The sequence below is a fragment of the Phymastichus coffea genome, unplaced genomic scaffold (genome assembly GCF_024137745.1).
Source record: "Phymastichus coffea isolate CEN01 unplaced genomic scaffold, Cenicafe_Pcof_1.1 PCOF00057, whole genome shotgun sequence".
Classification (NCBI taxonomy): domain Eukaryota; kingdom Metazoa; phylum Arthropoda; class Insecta; order Hymenoptera; family Eulophidae; genus Phymastichus; species Phymastichus coffea.
Genome location: NW_026706868.1, coordinates 524,440 through 544,443, shown reverse-complemented (window position 1 = coordinate 544,443; position 20,004 = coordinate 524,440). Strand labels below are relative to the sequence as shown.

At 38.1% G+C, this 20,004-nt stretch overlaps 1 protein-coding gene across 11 annotated transcripts in view; it reads right to left on the bottom strand.

The window, feature by feature from the left end:
- Positions 1 to 20,004, bottom strand: part of LOC131666218 (broad-complex core protein) — a 51,235-nt gene that overhangs the window by 10,767 nt on the left and 20,464 nt on the right. For 2 of the 11 annotated variants that reach the window (XM_058938677.1, XM_058938676.1), the window contains exon 5: positions 19,734 to 19,793. In XM_058938677.1, coding sequence (XP_058794660.1) covers positions 19,734 to 19,793 — 60 coding nt within the window. Of the gene's footprint in view, positions 1 to 29; positions 306 to 6,474; positions 8,545 to 11,442; positions 11,921 to 19,733; positions 19,794 to 20,004 lie in introns of those variants that run through there. The other 9 variants (XM_058938682.1, XM_058938683.1, XM_058938684.1 and 6 more) reach the window with 9 other exon arrangements.

Sequence of the window (20,004 nt, the reverse complement as noted above, 5' to 3'; positions counted from 1 at the left end):
ATTGTGGTGCTTGGTTTTGACGGCCCTACCTTATCTAAACCTTCAAAAGAACTTAATGTCAATGTCGCCGGGCCGGCTCTTATGATAGGTATAGATATGGGTCATCAGGGAGTTACGGGAGCAGTAGACCCGCTCGCAGATGACGCATCGGTACTCCTCCTGGCGCTCGGCGTGCTTGTCAGCCACGTGCCGCTTGAGGCTCGCCTTGCTGCACAGCACCTTGCCGCACAACTGGCAGGTGAACAGCTTCTTCGTCGTGGGTGCGTTCAGCGAGTTCAGCGTCAGGCCGGGCATCGAGGCCAACACTGAAACAACAACAATCCATCGCTCATCCATCCGCCATGCCTAAATCCCTCCAATTCGCTTTCTATCTTTCTTTCTTTTCCAACTTGTCGCCGATTCTCTTACAACTATATCCACGTACGAGCGTGTCTCCATCTCTCACGCGCCCTCGCTCTCAATTTCTTTCACATCTCTAGTTTGGAAAAGCTCTCGCTACAAAAAGCAACGTAAATCATTACGTTACTTTTTTCACACATTCTATTCCGCCGGAGACTCGGACACGCCGTACAACTACTAACAATCAGTGTTCTTTTTGCTTGTCTCTGTAACCTGAAGTATCGAGTTCCTCATATTTATCTCTAATTTCTTTTAGCATTCAACATTTCAATCAGAAGTTCGTTGAGAGACCAGAGCAGCCACAAGAAATCACATAGTAATAAGCCAACAAGAAAGAAATGGCTGCTCATTCACATTTGAATGGGCATTAAAATTGGGGAGTTTCGGTCGAACGAGGCGAATGAAAAATCCGAGTAGGTATAACAGTATGGTGCATTCGTTGCTTCCCCGCCCCCGCTTCTCGCTTCTTCGTGATCGCCCTTCTTTTGATTCGTCGGAAATTGAATTGGAATTGCAGCCGGGGTACTGCAGATAAAGAAACTGCGACAAGAGAAGACTGAATGTAACTCGGACATAAAAGTAGTGCATATGCACCCCGAAAAAAATAAATAAAAATTCTCAGCGCGCCTCCTTTCTTCTCAATAAAACTCTTACGATGAATCTCGCTCTCGCGCAAATGAACGAGCAGTTCTTGGGAAAAGAAAGAACGGACATTGTCAATGCGCGCGCCAGAATCGCGCGAATCAATGGGCTAAAGAGAAAGAAAAGAGGGAGGCTTCTCTCTGGGAAAAAGGAGCGTTTTATTTCGCGCAAGGAAGGAGAAATGTCGCGGTCTTTCAGACGAATCAAACGTCAATAAGGTGCAACGTCTCATTTCCAGCGTCGTTAATTAAAAAGACGGAGGAGGCGGGGAGTTGGAAGAGGACGGCGAGACGCCGAGAGGCGATAAAGGGAAAAGAAGTGTCAAGGAAGAACTTAGAATATCGCCGGTGCACTTAAAGAACTTGAATAGATAATGTCGTTCGTTCAGCGAGGCTTCTTTATTTCTTTTCTCTCTCTCTCTCTCTCTCTCTCTCTCTCTCTCTCTCTCTCTCTCTCTCTCTCTCTCTCTCTCTCTCTCTCTCTGCTGCTGCTGCTGCTGCTGCTTTTTTCTTTTTTTTTTTCATTTTATCTTCTTGGCGCGCGAGAAGGAGGCGAAAAAAAATTTTTATAAGACGTCGGTGGTGCGCGGGTAAGTCTTTTCTTCTTCTCAGGGGTCTCGACTTTTCACCTCTCGACACCGTGAGCGCGCGGCTGGATTCGCTCATTCATTCTCTTTGAGAAAATTGCTCTTTATCCAATTTCTCGAGTCGTGTCTCATTAAACTTCGGGCGGGAAAGAAACTGCGCGCTTGCGTTGCGCTTTATACAGCGCGCACAATGAGAGTGTGTAAATGGGGGCCGAGTTGCTGGCTGCTTCTCGCTGCTGCTGGTCGCTTGATGATGGGATTGGTTTGCGTGACGAGAGTGAGAGAAAAAGAATGCGAGATAAAGAATAATACCGAAAAGAACAGTTCTAGGGAGACAGGGACTAAGGGTTTTACGTGTGTGTGTGAATATGGCGGGAGTGCGTTCTTATTTGTATATTTGGGAGGGGGATAAAATAAAATATAAAAAAAAAGATAAAAAAGAAAAGGAACGAGCGAGACGACAAAAGAAAATGAAACACATCCACATGTTGGCCCTTCTACTTTGCTCTGCAAAGCAAAACTGACCCAATAGAAAGGACAAATCATATATAAAGTATATTATGCACAAGAAAAACAAAAAAAAAATATATATATATATATCGCGTGAAACATGAAATCATCAAATAAAGACATTGCACACGATGTTCGTTGAGGCGTGATGTAAGCCAACGTAGAAAAGACACATAGAGCATTCGGAAAAAAACATTTAAAGCATGCACTTCGAGCGAGATCAAAGCGTTTAGACTTTCCGTTTGCATCTTTTTTTTTCTCCTCTTCTTCTTCCTCAAAAATTTCAGTAGTGTATGAACTTTCTTGAAGCTTGAATTAAATTTGAAAAAAAATTACGTGCTACGGAAAGCTTTACCGCAAAAATCTCATTTAGATATTCGTATATATATGCGCTCTTGCACTTAACGCTACGAGGTTGTGTCAAGAAGTAATAAAAAGAAAAATCAAACCGAAGGATGTGTTGAAACAGTCTACGTGAGGTCAAGATAACGGAGACAATTTATTTCTTTAAAAATATGTTTTTAACGTCGCAAGAATTTCGTTGCTGACGTCTGACTAAAGTTTTACTGGCACACTTACCTTCGTGCTGGAATGAATTTCTGCGTCGTTTTGATATTCTCTGCTCTCTTACAAATTAAAGTTTAGTGTGTACTAGAAGGGCTGGAAATTAGGGATGGGAGTGATACTGACTATAAAAGTAAATGAAAAACACTTGGCAAAATTATTAAACCAAATAGTATACATTTTCTGTAGAATATAAAAGTGAAAATATATTAAAATGCATTTGACATATGGCTTACGTCAGCAAAAAATAATAAAAATAATTATCATAATAAAATAATCATATAATAATAATGATAATAATCAATAAATATGTAATATAACCAGAACACCTTGGCAGATAACAATTAATATTTAAGCAAGACAACGTAGCAATTTACTGGTTTTCTTTTACATACGGATTGAACAAAGACAATTTTCACCTTCGCGAGCAGACGTGCTAACAAAATATTCAGTGAATTCGTTTTCGTTTTTTTTTTATACGCGAGTTATCTTTCAGAAGTCTCTCGGCTTATCAATCACAAAAATAAAATACAGATAGAATTTTTTTCCCTTTTTTATCGGTGTCAGTCGTGTTATTATTTTATACGATTTCTGAAGTAATAAACTCTTAGTCGGTACAGAATTACGTTAAAAATATTGTTATGTTGTTCTGGATTGTGCATATAGCGCAGCGCGGATTATGGAGTGTATAAAGTGCAGTTAAAAGAACCTATTATACATCGATTAACATATGCTATTGTAAAAATAATAGTGAAAAATGTGCCGTATTTCGTTTGCGCAATCAAGTTATTAATCTATAGCTGCTATTAGTATACTATGGATAATGTGTGTATGAAGCTATAAGTGTGTATGATGTGCGTATACTCAACCCCGACTATTCGCTATCGCGCACTATGATTAATAATTAAAAACGATCCGCTGGAACCAGTCGAAGCGAAGAAAAAAAATGAATGAAATATAATTTTGTCGTGTATATTACGTAATACGAGTATGCATTCCTATTACGTCATTTTTAGTAATGTACGATTAAAATTAATAATTTGGACAGTTGCGTCGGGCCTTTTCAAAGAGTCGTATTCTCTCTGCAATCTTAAAACGAAATAAAAATTGAATCCGCAGTCCTCCGCTACGTTTCATATAAATCATCTTTTCGCACTTTTCGATAATATAGTTTTCTTTTTAAAGAAACTCTTTTTTTTAATAACGCATTAGGTACTTTTCATTAACAGTTTGGTAACATCAGTCAATCCTTAAAAATCAGTCCAATCGTATACTTCGATCAAATATAATAAAAATAATTTTAGGCGATTCAGTCCAATTCAGTCGCAAAATGAAATAGAAGTACGAACCAATCACGAATTTTTTATAATATATAATTTATAAGTGACGATTTTTCAGTCTTTCCGTTTACATTTTAAAAACAATAATTTTAAGAACGAAAGAACGCGTTTTTTTGCATCATATCACAGGCCAATCGCGATGAAGTATTGCCAACTTTATTATTTCTTTTTCAAAGATAAACGGCAATATCCTACGTGCTCAATAGAAGATTGACGCGTATTTTTAAATTCTTTGATGTTGCTTGATACACACTTTACATTAAAAGAAATGCTAACTAACAAATTTTAAGCTAATGAAAATGAAAAATTATATTTTTCATTCTTATTTAAAATTTGCTTAAAGTTTATCTAATGGTAACTACATGTTTTACAACACAATTAAATGTCCTGTATTTAATAGAAAATGTGTATCAATTCCCTAAAAAAATTTCTTGTGACGCAAATTTATTAAAATGCTCGTGTCGATTTTCGCGTGAATTTAAAAGGGGTTACAAAAAGAATCTCGTCAAAATATAAATGAATTGTAATGCATTCAAAGAAATTAAAATAAGAAAGAAATTAAAATCATATAAAATCTCTTCTACGTAATCATATAAATTTTTTTCAATTAAATATTTCATTTGATTTATATTAATTTCATTAATAATTTATTATTTTCATAATAATAATACGCCGCCCAGCAACCGGGTTTGTGCAGGTGACAAATAATTCGCATTATGTTATTTGGCCATTTTTACAGTAGTCACGACATCATAATGATCGATTTTTCGATACTTTCCTCCGTTCCTACCTATTCATTACTCACATCACTCTGTCGCTATTTATTCTTGTATACGTCTACATACTTTATCAATATCAGTTCTTTTTGTTACTTCATCACTGACTACTATAAAATTTTATTAAATTTATATTTTTCGTAATTGTAATTTAAAGCTTTTTTCTTTACCTCTGATTCGAATTACTTTAAAAGTTCTATAAATTGTCTTTTTTTTCTATTCCTTCGTCTCTTGACTCGATCATTTTTCACACGGGTATCTTACGCATTGCCGATCAACTCTACGAGACGAACAATTTCGACAGTCTCAACTCCGTGTATATATATTTAATATATATATATTTATATATCTTTATATTTTTATATATAAAAAGAATTTGTTTACAATCCCACGCTAAAGTTAAAATATATAACACGCTTTAGGCGGAATTCAACTACCGTTATAAACGCCAGAAAAAATTATTGGAAAGCTCTGCACTCTCTGCGGTTTCAGTACGTACTCTAATAAAATCAAAATTTCCACTGAAAACTGTAATTCCCTAAAATAATGATACATTGACGTTTGGGAAGAATGAAAACAATACATGAATTGAGAGTTGAAAATTATTTCCATTAATTTTTTTGTAAATCTACCTCGCACTTTTTTCCACCTCGAAAACTGACATCTTTCATTTGCGCGTGGTCTTAAAAATATATGCGAGTCGGAGCGTTCAATCAAACATATTATTCAATTTATTCTATCATAGCCTATCTATAAACATGTGTGTTAATGTGTAAATATGTGTATTTATATGTGTTATGATGCATATAAGTGCCAATCTCATATTGAGTGTTCATTATATTGGGTTATTTCTTCGTTTTACACTTGTTTTGTTCTGTATAAATAGTATCAGTATGCCTGCATGTAAAATATATATGTTTATAACTAAAGTCGCATCAACGCTTTCAATAAGTTTTTCAGCTTTGAATTTGTTCATGCGACAAGATCTAACCTGTCTAGAGCTCATTTTTTTGAATTTCCATTTATTCGTGAAACCTTCTCGACGTAAATTACATTGATTTTAAGTTTGAAAAACAAAAAAATAATCAGTTAATTTTAAAGCGCATAACTCCGATGAGGTCTTGTATTTTTTTATAATTGTATCATTCAATGAATAATTTGTATGTTTTAGAAAACAAGAAAATTTTGTTTCATTACCATTCGTATAATATCAAGAAGGCTTATTACCTGGTTTATCAAAGTCCTACTAAAATATAAGTATGCATGTATGTATATTATATGGAGTCAACTATATTCATATGCTGTTATTTGTATAATAGCCGCAATTACGAGATACTATTAAAATCAATTACAGTTTTTTTCTGTCAGTGCTTAGTGGACCATATCTTAACTTTTCAATCCCTTTCTATTTCTATTATTATTTCGTTTGTGGAACTGTCATTAAACCTGATTCCATCCGCGACCCATCAGCTCACTTCGACGAAACAAAAAATACGAAAATTGATCATTTTTTGGATATATTAACCTACAAACATATTACCAGAAAAAAGTATTCTATCAAAAGATAATGCTTTAACTTCTCCTGGCGATTTTTATAATTATTAAAAAGATACCTGTCATATGCTTTTTTCGTTGCTAGAAAGTTGCTTTTAAAATTTCACACATTTAAATTGAAAAACTTTGCACTAAAAATATGTTGACATTAACAAATGATAAAAATAATATTAAAAACGTGAAAAACATAAATAAATAGTAGATTTAGTAATAACGACCTATCCTTACTTTGAAATCTCGAAGCCCTGTAATTATTTCATTTTTCCTAATCAATTTTTCAAAATTCCTATAAATTCGTAAGTTTTAGTTATCAAAATAAAGTTTTTACAGTCTTCATTCAACATTTTTCATTTTATCCTAAAACTTAATTGGACGATGGCGTATACAACGCACAAGAGGTTTCTTTCCTTCTCTAGGTTATTTGTTTTGCGTTTTTTTTCCTTAGAGAATAACTCAGAGAGCTCAACATCAATCTAGTAAAGATTCACGAGCGTTTTGCTTTTTCAAGTTACGGAGAAGTTAAGCAAAGAATCTTTTCATTTTCCTCAATTCCACTTTCAATAAATCCGCGAGTAAATCCGTTCACTCTACGACTTTAGCACAAAAAAGAGTTTCGTCGAAGAGTGCAAAGTATTATTTACACAACAAAAACAAGAAAGTAGAAAGCGAGTTTGATTCGTCTTTCAGTATCAACTTTTTTTTAATCATCAGTCGATTATCATTTTGGCCATTATTTTTTTGTTTAACGGGAAATATATCGCATTCCCCTTTATTACAGTACACACCCATCGAAATAACAACTTATCCTTTATCGTCGCAATAAATTCGCCTAGACGCGGGCATCTATAACAACCGATAAAATTCTTATTCAGCTCTACAATTGTCACACAGTCAGTCCACTTCAGTTTCGTATTTTTCTGTTTTTTTCCTTATTTATCATCATTTCTTAATCGTTTTGCTTTTATCCTATATAAACATGTGCCGGCAACGCTTGCAGTCCTGTTTGATATCTCGAAAGCTCATTTGTGTTCCAACGAAGCCTAATATAACGACCGATTTGGAAGCACTGCGTATATATTATTCCATAACGAGAAGTTCGACAGGCTCGGCATAGCATTACCTGAAAATAAAGTATACAAACGATTTTTTTGGCGCACAGGCGCAACCCTTGCGCCGTCGACGAGTCAGATGCGTGTATCGCGCGTTCACCGGAAGAAAAAGAAATCGAGGCCACTCTCGGCAGCTGAACACTTGGTTGAGTTTCATCGCTTGAATTAAAAAGAAAAACATTTCCTCTCGCTCGCGAAAGAACTTAAAAAGAAAAGAACAAAAAAAAAAGTTTTCCAACGAAACGCTCAACTAGCATCGATATTGCGCTCATATTCCCTCTAAAGGTAACGAAAACACCAACGCGCGGCCCCTTTAGCGAAGAAAACCAAAAAAGACCGACGAATTTGTATCGTTTATAAAAGTCTACAGTTAAAATGAGTATAAAAAATATAAATTTTCTGCTCTAGCAAACAAAACGCTTTCTCTCACATTCGTCCAACTCGTTCGCTCGTCCGCGCACACACGCGCACGCACGTACATATATGCATGCGTGTGTACGTGCGTGTATGTGTGTGCGTGCATGTGTGTATGTACGTGTACGATTAAAAAGCCATCTTTCCAACTCGTCCGCGGCGAAAGTCACTCGCTCTTTCACTCTCTCTCTCGCTCTCCTAAAAAGTGGGACCTATACAGAGTTACATGGTCAACCGACGGAAGCTTCGTCCGAAGATTGGTGTGTGTGCGATTTCTTATCATTTGTTTGTTTATATTTTTTACAACGACGCGTTTAAGCTCTCTGAATAAAAAAGTTGATCATCGTCCGAGTGGATTATTTAGAATTTGAGGGGGTGGCCGCTCGGACGGGGCGAGCTCTATTTCTGTCTGCGATGGTAGATGCTCTTGTGATTGTTGAGGCTGTTGAGGGTCCTGAAGACCTTGTGGCAGAGGCCGCAAACGGCGCTGTTGAGCGGCTGGTAGTGCTGCTGCTCTTTGTGCCGCTTGAGCGTGAGCTTGGTCGATAGGGTCTTGCCACACACGTCGCAGGTGTAGCAGACCCCTGGCGGCAGGAGACTCGTGTGCAGCGGGTGCGACAGCCTCATTGCTAGGATCGCAGAAGGCGGTCCTTCACGTTTCCCGGATTGTCGTGTGTTTTTTTTAGTTTCGGTTTTCAAAATGTTTTTTTTTGTTTTTTCGTTTAATCGAACCAAGCACCAACATTGTTTAATCAATCATAGAGATAAATAAAACAAAAAGTGAGTATAGTTGTAATAGCAATAGTAATAAAATAGTAATTGTGAGAGTTAATGTGTGAGTGTTGTTTTTGAGATTTTGCAAAATGCCGTTACGAACCAATATTGCGACGGAGATAGTGATCCACGTGGGCGGATGGACCCCCAGCACAAATCCGTTCGTGAAGGTAGGTAGTAGTAGAGGTACACACAGAACAATGACGAACCAGAGCACGTATAGCCGAGCGAGACCGGGACCGGGAACAAACAAGAACAAAGATACGGCTGCCATTAATATTGTGGACACATTAGTTTACGATGCTGGTACTTTTCTATAGAGAGAAAGGCTCGGGGCAGTAGGGGGTGGCGGAGGCGGCTGGGAGCAGAAGGAACAGTCAAAACAAGGGATGGAAGCGGCCAGGCTATGGGGTTCAACGGGTGTTTGTGAGAGAAAATAAAGTAACGATATTTGTTTTCGTATAAAAGATTGATTCTATTCATCTTAAACTTTAATCATGTGATTTTCTTTTGTAAAGAGAACAATCAAGAAAGAGAAAAAGACAAGAGACTGACGGACGAATTGAATAAAACTTTGTTAGTTCAAATTAAAAAAATATTAAACAAACAAGAATCAAAGGTGCACTTTGCGTTAAAACTGATTCGTTTCTTGTTAATATATGACGTAAGGCGCTTTGTCGTCTTCGGACAAGAGTAGACGGGCTCTAATTTAAGAAAGAGAGACAGACAAGAGAAAAGGCTCGGGGCTCTGGTTTGTCATTGATTATGGTAATGTGTGACTTGTGTATATCGGCATAAATAATTCGAACAAAAATTTTTCACTTTCAAGCAAACAAATTTTGTTTCATACTCATACTCTCGCTCGATGGGAAAGCCAAATTAGTTTCTTTTTTTAATCAAACAAAAAAGCAGCAATGTGGCGATCAAACGAAAAAACAAAAAAAAGATATTAAGAAAACAAAAAAATGATAGATTTTGAAAATTAAAATAAACATACCATTTTCAATGCTTCCCCGGGCGTGGACGAGTGTAGTGTGTCTTTTTGCGACAAGGAGATCAACGTATATATATATATATACTTTTAATTTCCAATATTCTCGGGCGCGTATATATGTATATATGGATATATATATATAAGTATATATAAGTATATATATATATTCATATATGTATATGTATATGTAATCGCTCTCGCTAAAAAAAGATCTGGATGTGTGAGTGTGGTGCGCGTTCGAGATTTCTTTTTTTTCACTCTCCGTAGTAGTAGCAGTACTCGAACGCGGCCAATAAAACAAAAGGTTTAGCCGGACATCGGCACAATAACACGCAACAAAGAAACATTTTGTTTTTATACAAAGGTGAATTTTTATTCATAAATAATGAGATAACGGTGAATGAGTATACATCGTAAAAAATTATGAAAAGATGCCTACAACCTGGACCCTTGAAAATCGTAAGAGCGGACACTAGTATAAAAAATAAGTTTCCTTTTGCTTTATATTTACATGGCTTGGTGCAAAATACAAACACACTTTTACACTTTCGCTCCTCTCTCTCTCTCTCTCTCTCTCTCTCTCTCTCTCTCTCGCTCTCTTTCACTCCTTGTCACTGTCTTTCTCTTTCTCGTATATCTGGACAGGATCCAGGATGTCGAGCTTAAGCCGGCTGTTCTAAGTATTATATGTAATAACTAATCTTACTTAGTATTAACTCTAATTGTACGGATCAGTAAACATTTGATATAAAAAATGATTCATCTCAAAACAATGGAGTCGAATAAAGCGTAACGTTAATAAATAATAGCTACGCTGGGCCGTAGAGTAATAAAGTTTGTCGCACGCAGCACCAGCCAAACGAACAACAAAAGGAAAAAGTTTCGTAATTTTCGTCAGGCGTTCCTCTACTCCCTTTTTTATTGCTTACTGCACTCGAAGAACGACTTCTGCTAATTGTATTTTAAAAATAATTTACGAAGCGAACGGCATCTGTGCTACATGGCTAATTTACGGTGTCAGGCCGGAAAAAAGGTGATGTCGAAAACTACGCATATGGCAGCAACGATAAAGAGAGGCTACGCACTGTCGTTTGGTCATAATGATTTATTGTTACCGATCGATCGAAAATGTCAGGCGCGTCGCTGACGGACGGAGTCAAAATCGAAGCCCAACGTTGTCCGTAAAGAGAAAGCGAGGAGTAAGGCGCTAATCACCGCGAGTTCTCAACTTTCGCCACGCGGACAGGAATGACAAATCATTGCATTCATAATACAGTGGCGCGTACGGCCAGTTCCTTTCTTTTTTTCAAGCGCTTCAAACTCTTCCGCTTGTAGAATCGACAAAGGAAAGCACACGAGCCGTACAGTATATGCGGGAGGGAACGCGTAATTGCTATAATCGTAATTTGCACTTAAGCATCGGCCGAGGTAAACTTTGTTTTTTCCGTTTTCTCGCTGCAAGCTAATAATTGCATGCACGATTTTTCATTAGAATTTACGTAAGTACTTGGCATGTAATTGGTGTAAAATCGTTTAGTGGAAACAGTTAAAAATATACTTAATAAATACACAACTAACATAGTAAGGTACTTTTAACGAACAATAGAAGAAATAAAATATAAATGAAGGAGTAGAGTTTTCTAATCCGTGTGAAGGGATTAATAAAAAAGAATACTCGCTGTAAGATATATATCTGAACTAAACCTATCATAGGGAAAGAAAAATTTAGTGCATAGATAATAAATCTAACAATCAATGAATATAAAAAGTCTCTCACAAATCTCTCGCATCATCTCAATATTTACAAAGAAAGACTTAACAACTACGCGGACACGGCTCGGAGCAGGTACCAATAACGCACGACGACGACCAGCACCACGAGACGGTAATCTCTCACGTGAGATGTGACGGTTCGCCCTTGACGGCGTTTTTGTTGGCGAATTGCTGCTGCTGCTGCTGATGCTGCTGCTGCTGCTGCTGTTGCTGTTGCTGTTGCTGTTGCTGCTGCTGCTGCTGTTGCTGCTGTTGTTGCTGATCGTTGTTGTTTTTGTTGTGCTGACGGTGGTAGATGCTCTTGTGGTTGCGTAGACTGTTGAGACTCGAGTAGACCCGTTTACAGATGTTGCAGATTGGTTCCTTGCTTGGCCTTGTGTGGACATTCTGTATGTGTCGCTTGAGCCGTGTCAGCGAGGTCAGATTTTTGTTGCAGGGCTCACATCGAAATTCGTCGCTTGCCACACCGCCGCCGGCCAACAGACCTGGCCAACAGACAGTTTTTTTTCGGTTACTTTTTTGAGCTTGGACCTCGCGTCTCATTCTCTCATAGGTTTCTTCGCTTGCAGAGATTAGTTTATTATTTATATGGAAAAAACGCCTCAGCGAAGAGGGGAAGAAGAAGAGTAGTCCGCAGGTTTTGCCGCATATCATTGCTATGTATCGTCTGCTCTACTTTTTGTCTTTGCCTCTATTGCAATGCAACGTCTCTCTCTTTCTCTTCCTCTCTCTTTTTCACTTTATCTGATTCCTCCTCTTTCGTTTTTCTCTATCGCTCACTCGTTCTCTCTCTCTCCCTGTCTTTCTTTCTCTTTGTACTCGAAAACTCATTTGTGTGTTTTTTACGTCGCGTGTCGTTGTATCAGTGCGTGCGAATGTATTGTTATTACAGTCTACAGCAATGCCACCAACACCCCGACAAGCCGTGCTCAACAATCGTAACCGTTGGTTTTACTTGGTTTATTTTCACTGTCTTGGCAAGTTACAATATTTGATTAACACGTCTGTTGTTAAGAAAAAAAGAACCATTCACCGAGATGTCAAACGTTTGCTCTAGTCTCCATGTAAGCTTTCAATAAAATGAGTTTAATCTTCTGATTACACCAATAAACCCATGGTTAATAGAAAGATACACGTTGGAATTATACACATCAATTGCAGTGACTTTTTTCTTGAAAGCTATTCCACTCATACTCAATGATCAATTGAGAGCATTGATCGCAACAAAAAAGTTTTTTTTAGTTGATTTACAAAAGAAGAGAGTGCAAGCAATCCAAGAGTCCAGCGACCAATCGATATAGGCGGTGTGTCGTTAGTTTAGTTTTATAATCAGATATTTAAATATATATAATCAAGTCACCAAGATGGATTCGATCAGATGTGTTGATGCAATTATTATTTACAGCAGGAGACAGTAGTGGTGTGTGTGCATAGATTTTGCTTAAAAAATAATCGTGTATAAAGTATATAAAAATATTTACAGATATATGATGAAGTTTCAATGATGCGATGAACAAGGCGGAGTTTATTTATAATTTATCTGAACGTCTATGCACGTGTCTTTCTCATAATTAAAGACGTGTACCAATTTAGCGCTATCGACTTGTATAATAGGAAACTGTTGTTGTCTTATTTTTTCGCAATAAAACACGTCCAAAAGATATGAGGCGGCTATTTAAAAGTCACTCGACTGTGTTGCAGCAGTAGTGACAATTACATGCCCAATAAGCGCTAATAAGTCGGAGATAATGAGATGACTCGTTAAAATACAAAATAGCCGTTAATACAAGCGGGGAATAAACTCTCGAATGCATCGTATCGAAGACAGATAGACACTCATACAAAGAGCTTTTGCCAGATCACACGCTCACTCGCTTACATAATCAGCAGTAGCACTAGTAACAAAAATCGTCAATTAATCGCACGCTCCAATTTAACGAAGGTGAATCTGTCATGATATAATATAGATCTTCAAGCTTTGTGCTGCCTCATTAGTCCGTATTTTCTCATGTCATTGCCCATCGAGTAGCTAACGACGATCGATTAAGATCTCTTCTTCAATCTATCCTCGTTGGGTTTTTATCTAACCTGGATCATCTTAGATCCTTTCCCGTGCTCATTTTCGCGAGCTTGCAAGCTCGCTGAGAATGCATTCACACGCTCACGTGCGTAACCACGTGCTCGACAGATCCAAGGTCAGCAGCAGCAGCCAGTGGGATAGTGATGATGGGTCTTTCACCCGACCGTGGTTACCCTGGTAACGGGAGGCAGCCAGCTCCATCTCTCTCTCTCTCTCTCTCTCTCTCTCTCTCTCTCTCTCTCTCTCTCTCTCTCTCTCTCTTCTAAGCGGCGCGCTGCTTTTGACGATGGGGTGGGGGGATATACACACAAGCGTACACACATAAAGACGCGTACACGTCTATTGAAGCACGCCTAGGATGCGTATTATTCTTAATAACCCTGCTCGCTCGGCTGTAGGGCTGCGTGTGTATTATGACTGATGTTGACTCTCTTTCTCTCTTCGCAACAGCACAGACCGATCGATACACTTCCCTCTTTCTCTCTTTCTCTCTCGCAGAAAACCTGGCTAGACGGGATTTATCTTGTACCTTACGTACCCTCCCTATAGCCTTTGCGCTATTTCCGTAGTTCTTCAGTTTCGAAAAAGCTTCAATTGGAACTTAGGTCGAATGATTAGAGTCGCTTATCGAGAGATGCTTTTGTGTGCGCATTTGTGCGTTTCTGTGTGTGGCGTGGTTCTCGAGGTCGACTCGAGTTTATCGTCGATAATGTATCCGGCCAAAAAAGAAATAACACATTAGGCTTTATAAATGCGTGTAGTTGATAAGGCTGGGCTCTGTCATCACACTTTTGCACAGAGATGACCTATAGATGGCGCCACGGAAAACAAGTTCGTTTCGAATATATCGCGAAACTAGAACGATATCGTATCGCTCGCGGAGATCGTTGCCGCGGTATATACCCTGAGCGAGCAGCCAAACCAGATTATGCGCGCAGACTCGTAAATAACCAAACTTTCCGAATTTCACGAGACGCCACCGCCCGCACACGCGATTTCCGAAAGTGCAGGATATCCCCCGCAAACGATAAATAACCCCTATGAAAAAGATCAACTTTTTTCCTTTTTCTCTAAGGGAGAGAGGGGGCAAAAAGTATATATCGAACACCAATATGCCGCGAGTTATTACTCTTCTTCTCTCTGCGGATGCCTGTGGAATGTGAACCTACATATCGATTCCCGACACTGAGAAAACTCTACGTGTATTTTCTTGAGTCGTCGAGCCGGTAAATCGACGCGGCGATTTCCCGCCGTGCTAAGATTTCAAAACTTAAAGTTGTCTATATACGCCGGCAAATAAATATTCGCTCTACAGTGTACCGGTCCTGTACTATAAAGTATCGGAATTTTTTTTTTGTTTTTTTGGGAAAGAAAGTTTGTTAGCCGGAAATTTGGACCACATTTGAATTTGAAATTTCGACAGTTGAATTTTTGACAGAGAAAGAGAAACGAAAAGTCTACGGCAGTTGCTCACTAAACTTAGTTCGTGAATTTTTTCTCGATGATGAAGAAATGTAGGGAAAAACGATAAAGCTTGATAAAGAAAGCTCTTTAAATTCCGATACAGAGAAGTATACTGAGACTTTGCGATATGCTGAGAAAAAGTATAAATGCCAATGAGGTCAGAAAAAAGAAGCAAGGTAAATATTTATATGTTTCTTATAAAATTATTACCTACGAGACTGCGGAGAGATTGAATCAAAGCGAAACACGATTACATAACTGTCATCGCGTGCGCGTACTTATAGTTTCTCTCCGAGTTTCCCACCTTCGCTTCATTATTATTTTTCAACGTAACGGTATTATACATAAGTTGATAAAGAGCGACAGTGATGCTTTATTTTTTTTCACCTCTCATCTGCGAACATACTCGAAAATGAAAATAAAATAAATAATTGCCACTTAAGGTTCGTTAATTGGAGTAGCTCTAACGACGAAAAGTTGGTGGCGAAGCCGGAAGAAAAAAAGGAAAAGACAGCATACAGATCGTTGACCCGCGATATTGAGTTTTCCTTTTGAAAGCTTGCCAAAGCGGCCCACTCGTTACAATTTCCTTGCGAGATCCTCGCGAGATTGGTCTAGAAAGGCATTGTCTCATCGTCACATTGATCTTGCGAAAGCGAGCAGGAGATTAATTCGATGATAGAAATGTACGCAAATGTATAAATAATAATCGCATACAACTTTCCGAGGTCATAGATTTTTATCTAGACGAGTCAAATTAAAAAGAAAAAAAAGAACGGCAGACATATGACTAATCCGCTGAGCAAACACATCGGTCATCACAAGGACGCGCTATCACGGTGTACGTATATGCGTGTGTGTGCCGAAAAAGCTCGTTTCGGAGGGAATTAGCAAAACTAAGAGGTCACGATAGCGAAAAAGCTTGGCCCCTAATAATTGGCAACTCGAACTCTGCGATACGTGCGTGCACACATACGCACGCATTTACACAGCTCATAACGAGTGAGTGGCGTACCAAGGCCGTCGTATTTTTAGTTTAGGCCAATGTTTACTTGACCGCCCGTCGTCGCCGAATAACGCTCGCGTTCGCTTATATTCGCGAGCGAGCTATAGGCGTAGTGAGATAGAGGGACCTTGAAATTCGCGGATAGCATCTGCGGCCCGTTATCGAAAAATAACTCCCTCCCTCGTTCGCTCTCATACACGCACATGCTCCTCTTTTTATTTCGCGTATCGTTAAACACGATTAACAAAAACGATAAATTCTCCATTTTTTTTCGACACTGCTGCGAATACTAACCTAGAGTAAGCCCCGAATATTATTTCTCTAAATTTATCAGTCGCGCACATATGTTATTTGTATTTCTTTCTCAAGCCCTTTCTGATTTTGCGCCCTCCTGTGCTTGGGAATAGCTCGTAAAGTATAATCGCATGGTAAACAGGAACGCGTGACTAGTCGTTTTAACTGCCTAAAATTCATAGTGGATAGAGAAATACTGAAACTCGCGCTATATAGCGAGCATGTGACTAATAACGAGTAAAAAAAAAGTTCGGCCAGACGATCTATATCTTTTGTACGGCGAAATTAGGTCGCGTTGATAATAGAAAAAAAGTAGTAGTGAGCGCAAACATAATTACGCGAGGATGATAATCAATCTCGTGAAAGTAATGTTTCGAGACGGCGATATTGGCCTTTCTTATTTGAATTGAGGCAGTCGAGCGATAACTAATATGCATGACAATAGCTGTTGAAAAAATCCTAACTTTTCCTATTTGCCTATTAAATTAAATTGGCCATTACGAAGGTTAAAGATATAATTATGATTCGGCAATGCAGTCTGACGCTCGACACAAATGAATTGTGCATTAAATACAAATCAATGCCACGCTCCATTTGCCGTCGAGGCGTAGAGAGGACGAGAGACAAAGAAAGCGCCCAGTCTACAAAGCGCTCCCGAGATGCGACAATCTCAATTTTATGCTTTTTTATTGCAAAGAGCCTTGGACAATTGCCAAATAAATTGTTATCGTTACATATCTTCGTGCGCTCGCATTTCTTTTTATCACCTTACAATATTAAGCGCTGCTCTCTTGCTCGTTTGCCGTCCCGGCTAGTCTGAGAAGCGGAATCTTCGCGAAGGTTTTTGTCGGTTATCATTTGCACGACTAACTTATGCGTGTGATGTCTTGCGTGTGTCTGTATACGTGGGCGCGCGATTGGTGCGCAAGAAAAATACTCCGTCGCCTAATCTAGTTGCGAAATGTGCATATTTTAAGCCGCCCGTCACTCTTTCTCTCTCTCTCTCTCACACAAGTATACACATACACACACACAAACACACACACTCTAATTCATCTTTGCAAATGGCCATTTCCTATCCTCGCAGACGCGCTATCGGCTTATATTGTGCTCGTTTACTTCTTCTTCTGTCTTCTTTTATTTTTTTTTTAATTGACCAGAAATTTGACGGACGTTTGCAGGAATATCGGCAATATTCGACTGATGATTATGATTAATAAAAGAAATATTTGTTGCGAGTGTATCTTTGATGTATGCGGGTCGTAAATGGGATGTACTCCTTTGTTATTGATCGCTACAGAATTCCGATAATAACCATTTCGACAGCTCCTTTTGTCATTATAACTATTGGATTAGCGTGAGTCTGAAATAGGAGACTAAATTCGCATTAATCTAGATAAGCTATCGGCACGAATGCGCGCACACGATAGAAGCTGACTTGCGCGCGACGCGACTGACACCGCGGAAAAGGAGAACTAAATTTAAAAGGAAAGCTCGTGTTTCCGAGCGACTTCTTCACCTTTAAAACCCAAACTATTCAGCCGTGATAATGGAATATTATTGGTTATACGGGGGAGCTCGAATAACAATAAACGCCAAAGCTGCGATAACGCTTCGCGCGCAACTGCTTCCGAGAGGTAAACACGCCTCTCCGCAATTTCATAACACACAACCGACTTATACGTACGACTTCGACAATTATTCTCAATCATCCGTATCAGTTTTTGTTTTTTCTTCGTCTTATGTATTCTCTTTGGTTTTTTTCTTTCATCGCAATGTAAGCTTTCAAGTGTTTTTCATTTACGTTTGTTTTTCATACAGGAGTTTTATAGTTTCTTTGGAGTTGCACTCGGCAAGCCTAAATCATGTAGACGTGCCAATATATGGTGTGATCATAGCTAATTTTTTATACTTTTTTTATAATTAGAGACAAATATGGAACGACGATAACACTCAGGTAATACAGAAATTAAAAAAAAGTAACTTATGCGACAATTTGGACAGTACGAACACGACAAAGATTGATAAGTAATGTATATAGTACTAAGATAGTAAGTAGGTACGCGCTGTGCAATTGTAAATATATAAAAGTGATCGTCGAGATTCGTCGACTTATTCGCCGACGATCGTCTCGAGGGCAGGATAAACAAATTCGTCCATATAATTGTTAAATGGTGTTACAAAAGCTTTTTCTCTTTCTCAATTTCATTTTATTTTTGCATTATTCAAGCAACAAATAAAAAAATAAGGACTGCAAACTATAGCGCGCAGAGACGATCGCGGCGATGATAGATTGTACAGTGATCTCAAACTGACATTTTTCTCTTTCTTGTTCTTCGCCAATATAACGAAAGACCGCCGGCTCAACGACGAAGCTTTGGGTTTCTACTTTAACGAATCTTCAAATACTAAAACTTCGACGGCTTTAAAAAAGAAACTTTGGGCATTCGTAATTTCAGAAAAAAAAAATACAAAAACGTGACCATGAAAGTTAGAAGTAGAAAGACAAAGGAACCACGAGGTCGAGCGGGCGATTTTTAAACTCGCGGTTTAATGAATTTCTAATGAAAAATAAAATAAAGATGAAAGTGCAAGCGAGTTACGTCCATTATACGAAAGTAAATGACGTTTTTTTTTTATTTTTCGTCGAAGAAAAAAAAATATTTAAAAAAAGTAGTGATGATTTCGGATGATTTTGGTAATATAAAAAAAGTGGCATGCCAAATTAGAAGAGAATTGATCTTCCAAAAGCAAGGAAAGACAGAGGTATAATGAACTTTCACCGCAACCAAATAAATAATAAAGTAAATGAAAAAAAAAGGTTTTTTTTTCTTTTTGTTTTTAATAAATTGGCAGTACATAATAATTGTGATTTGTTAGTTTGATATAACTGCACAAGTCACAGCGACTTACGTAATTACGTCCAAGTAGTATAGCCGGGCGGCGCGCATCACGTAGACGGCAATTTTTTTTCTTTTTGTCTTTTAAGAAAATTCTTATTATAAGAGCGTATATATATTTTTTTAAAGTTCTTTGAAAAGCTACGTGGCGCGCTTTTTACCGCCCGACGATTTTGAGAATCGAAGAGAGTAGCGAAGAGAGCCCTTTGAAAAATCAAAAGAACGCAGATTCGAGCCTTACGTCTGCCCTTCTATTATTTTTCGACAATAGACAACAATAATAAAAAAAATAGTGATAATTTTGTATACTTTTTTTTAACAAAAAGAGAAAAAGAAAATCTAAAGATACATCAGAAGCTTTCTTATTTTTCTTTACTCTAATTCTTGTGATTTCACAGGGCGAAATAATAAACAACTTACTGAATTTGATACAACAATAAAAAAATGTAAAAAAAAAATCATTAATTAGAAAACCTTATATAAATGAGTGTGGAAATAAAACGTATACGTGAAACAAAGGATAATAAGAGAGAAAAACATGGAATATTTCTTACCTTGCGAAGTTCCCGCTAAATCCGCCGTCTGCAAGCCGTGGCCCAACCCTGGAAATTTCACTATCGTCAAACATAGCTAATCGTTCCTCCACTAATCGGAGTGCAGTCTCAAGCCTGTACGCAATTTCGCAACTACGAATTGAATAGCAAGAGTGATAAAAAAATCTATCTCTTCTATTCGCCGACGTGCCACTACTATACAGTTTCGACGAAAAAATACTTCAAAACATTCCGAATCTCATGCATAAAATTATAATTCACTGCATGCTGA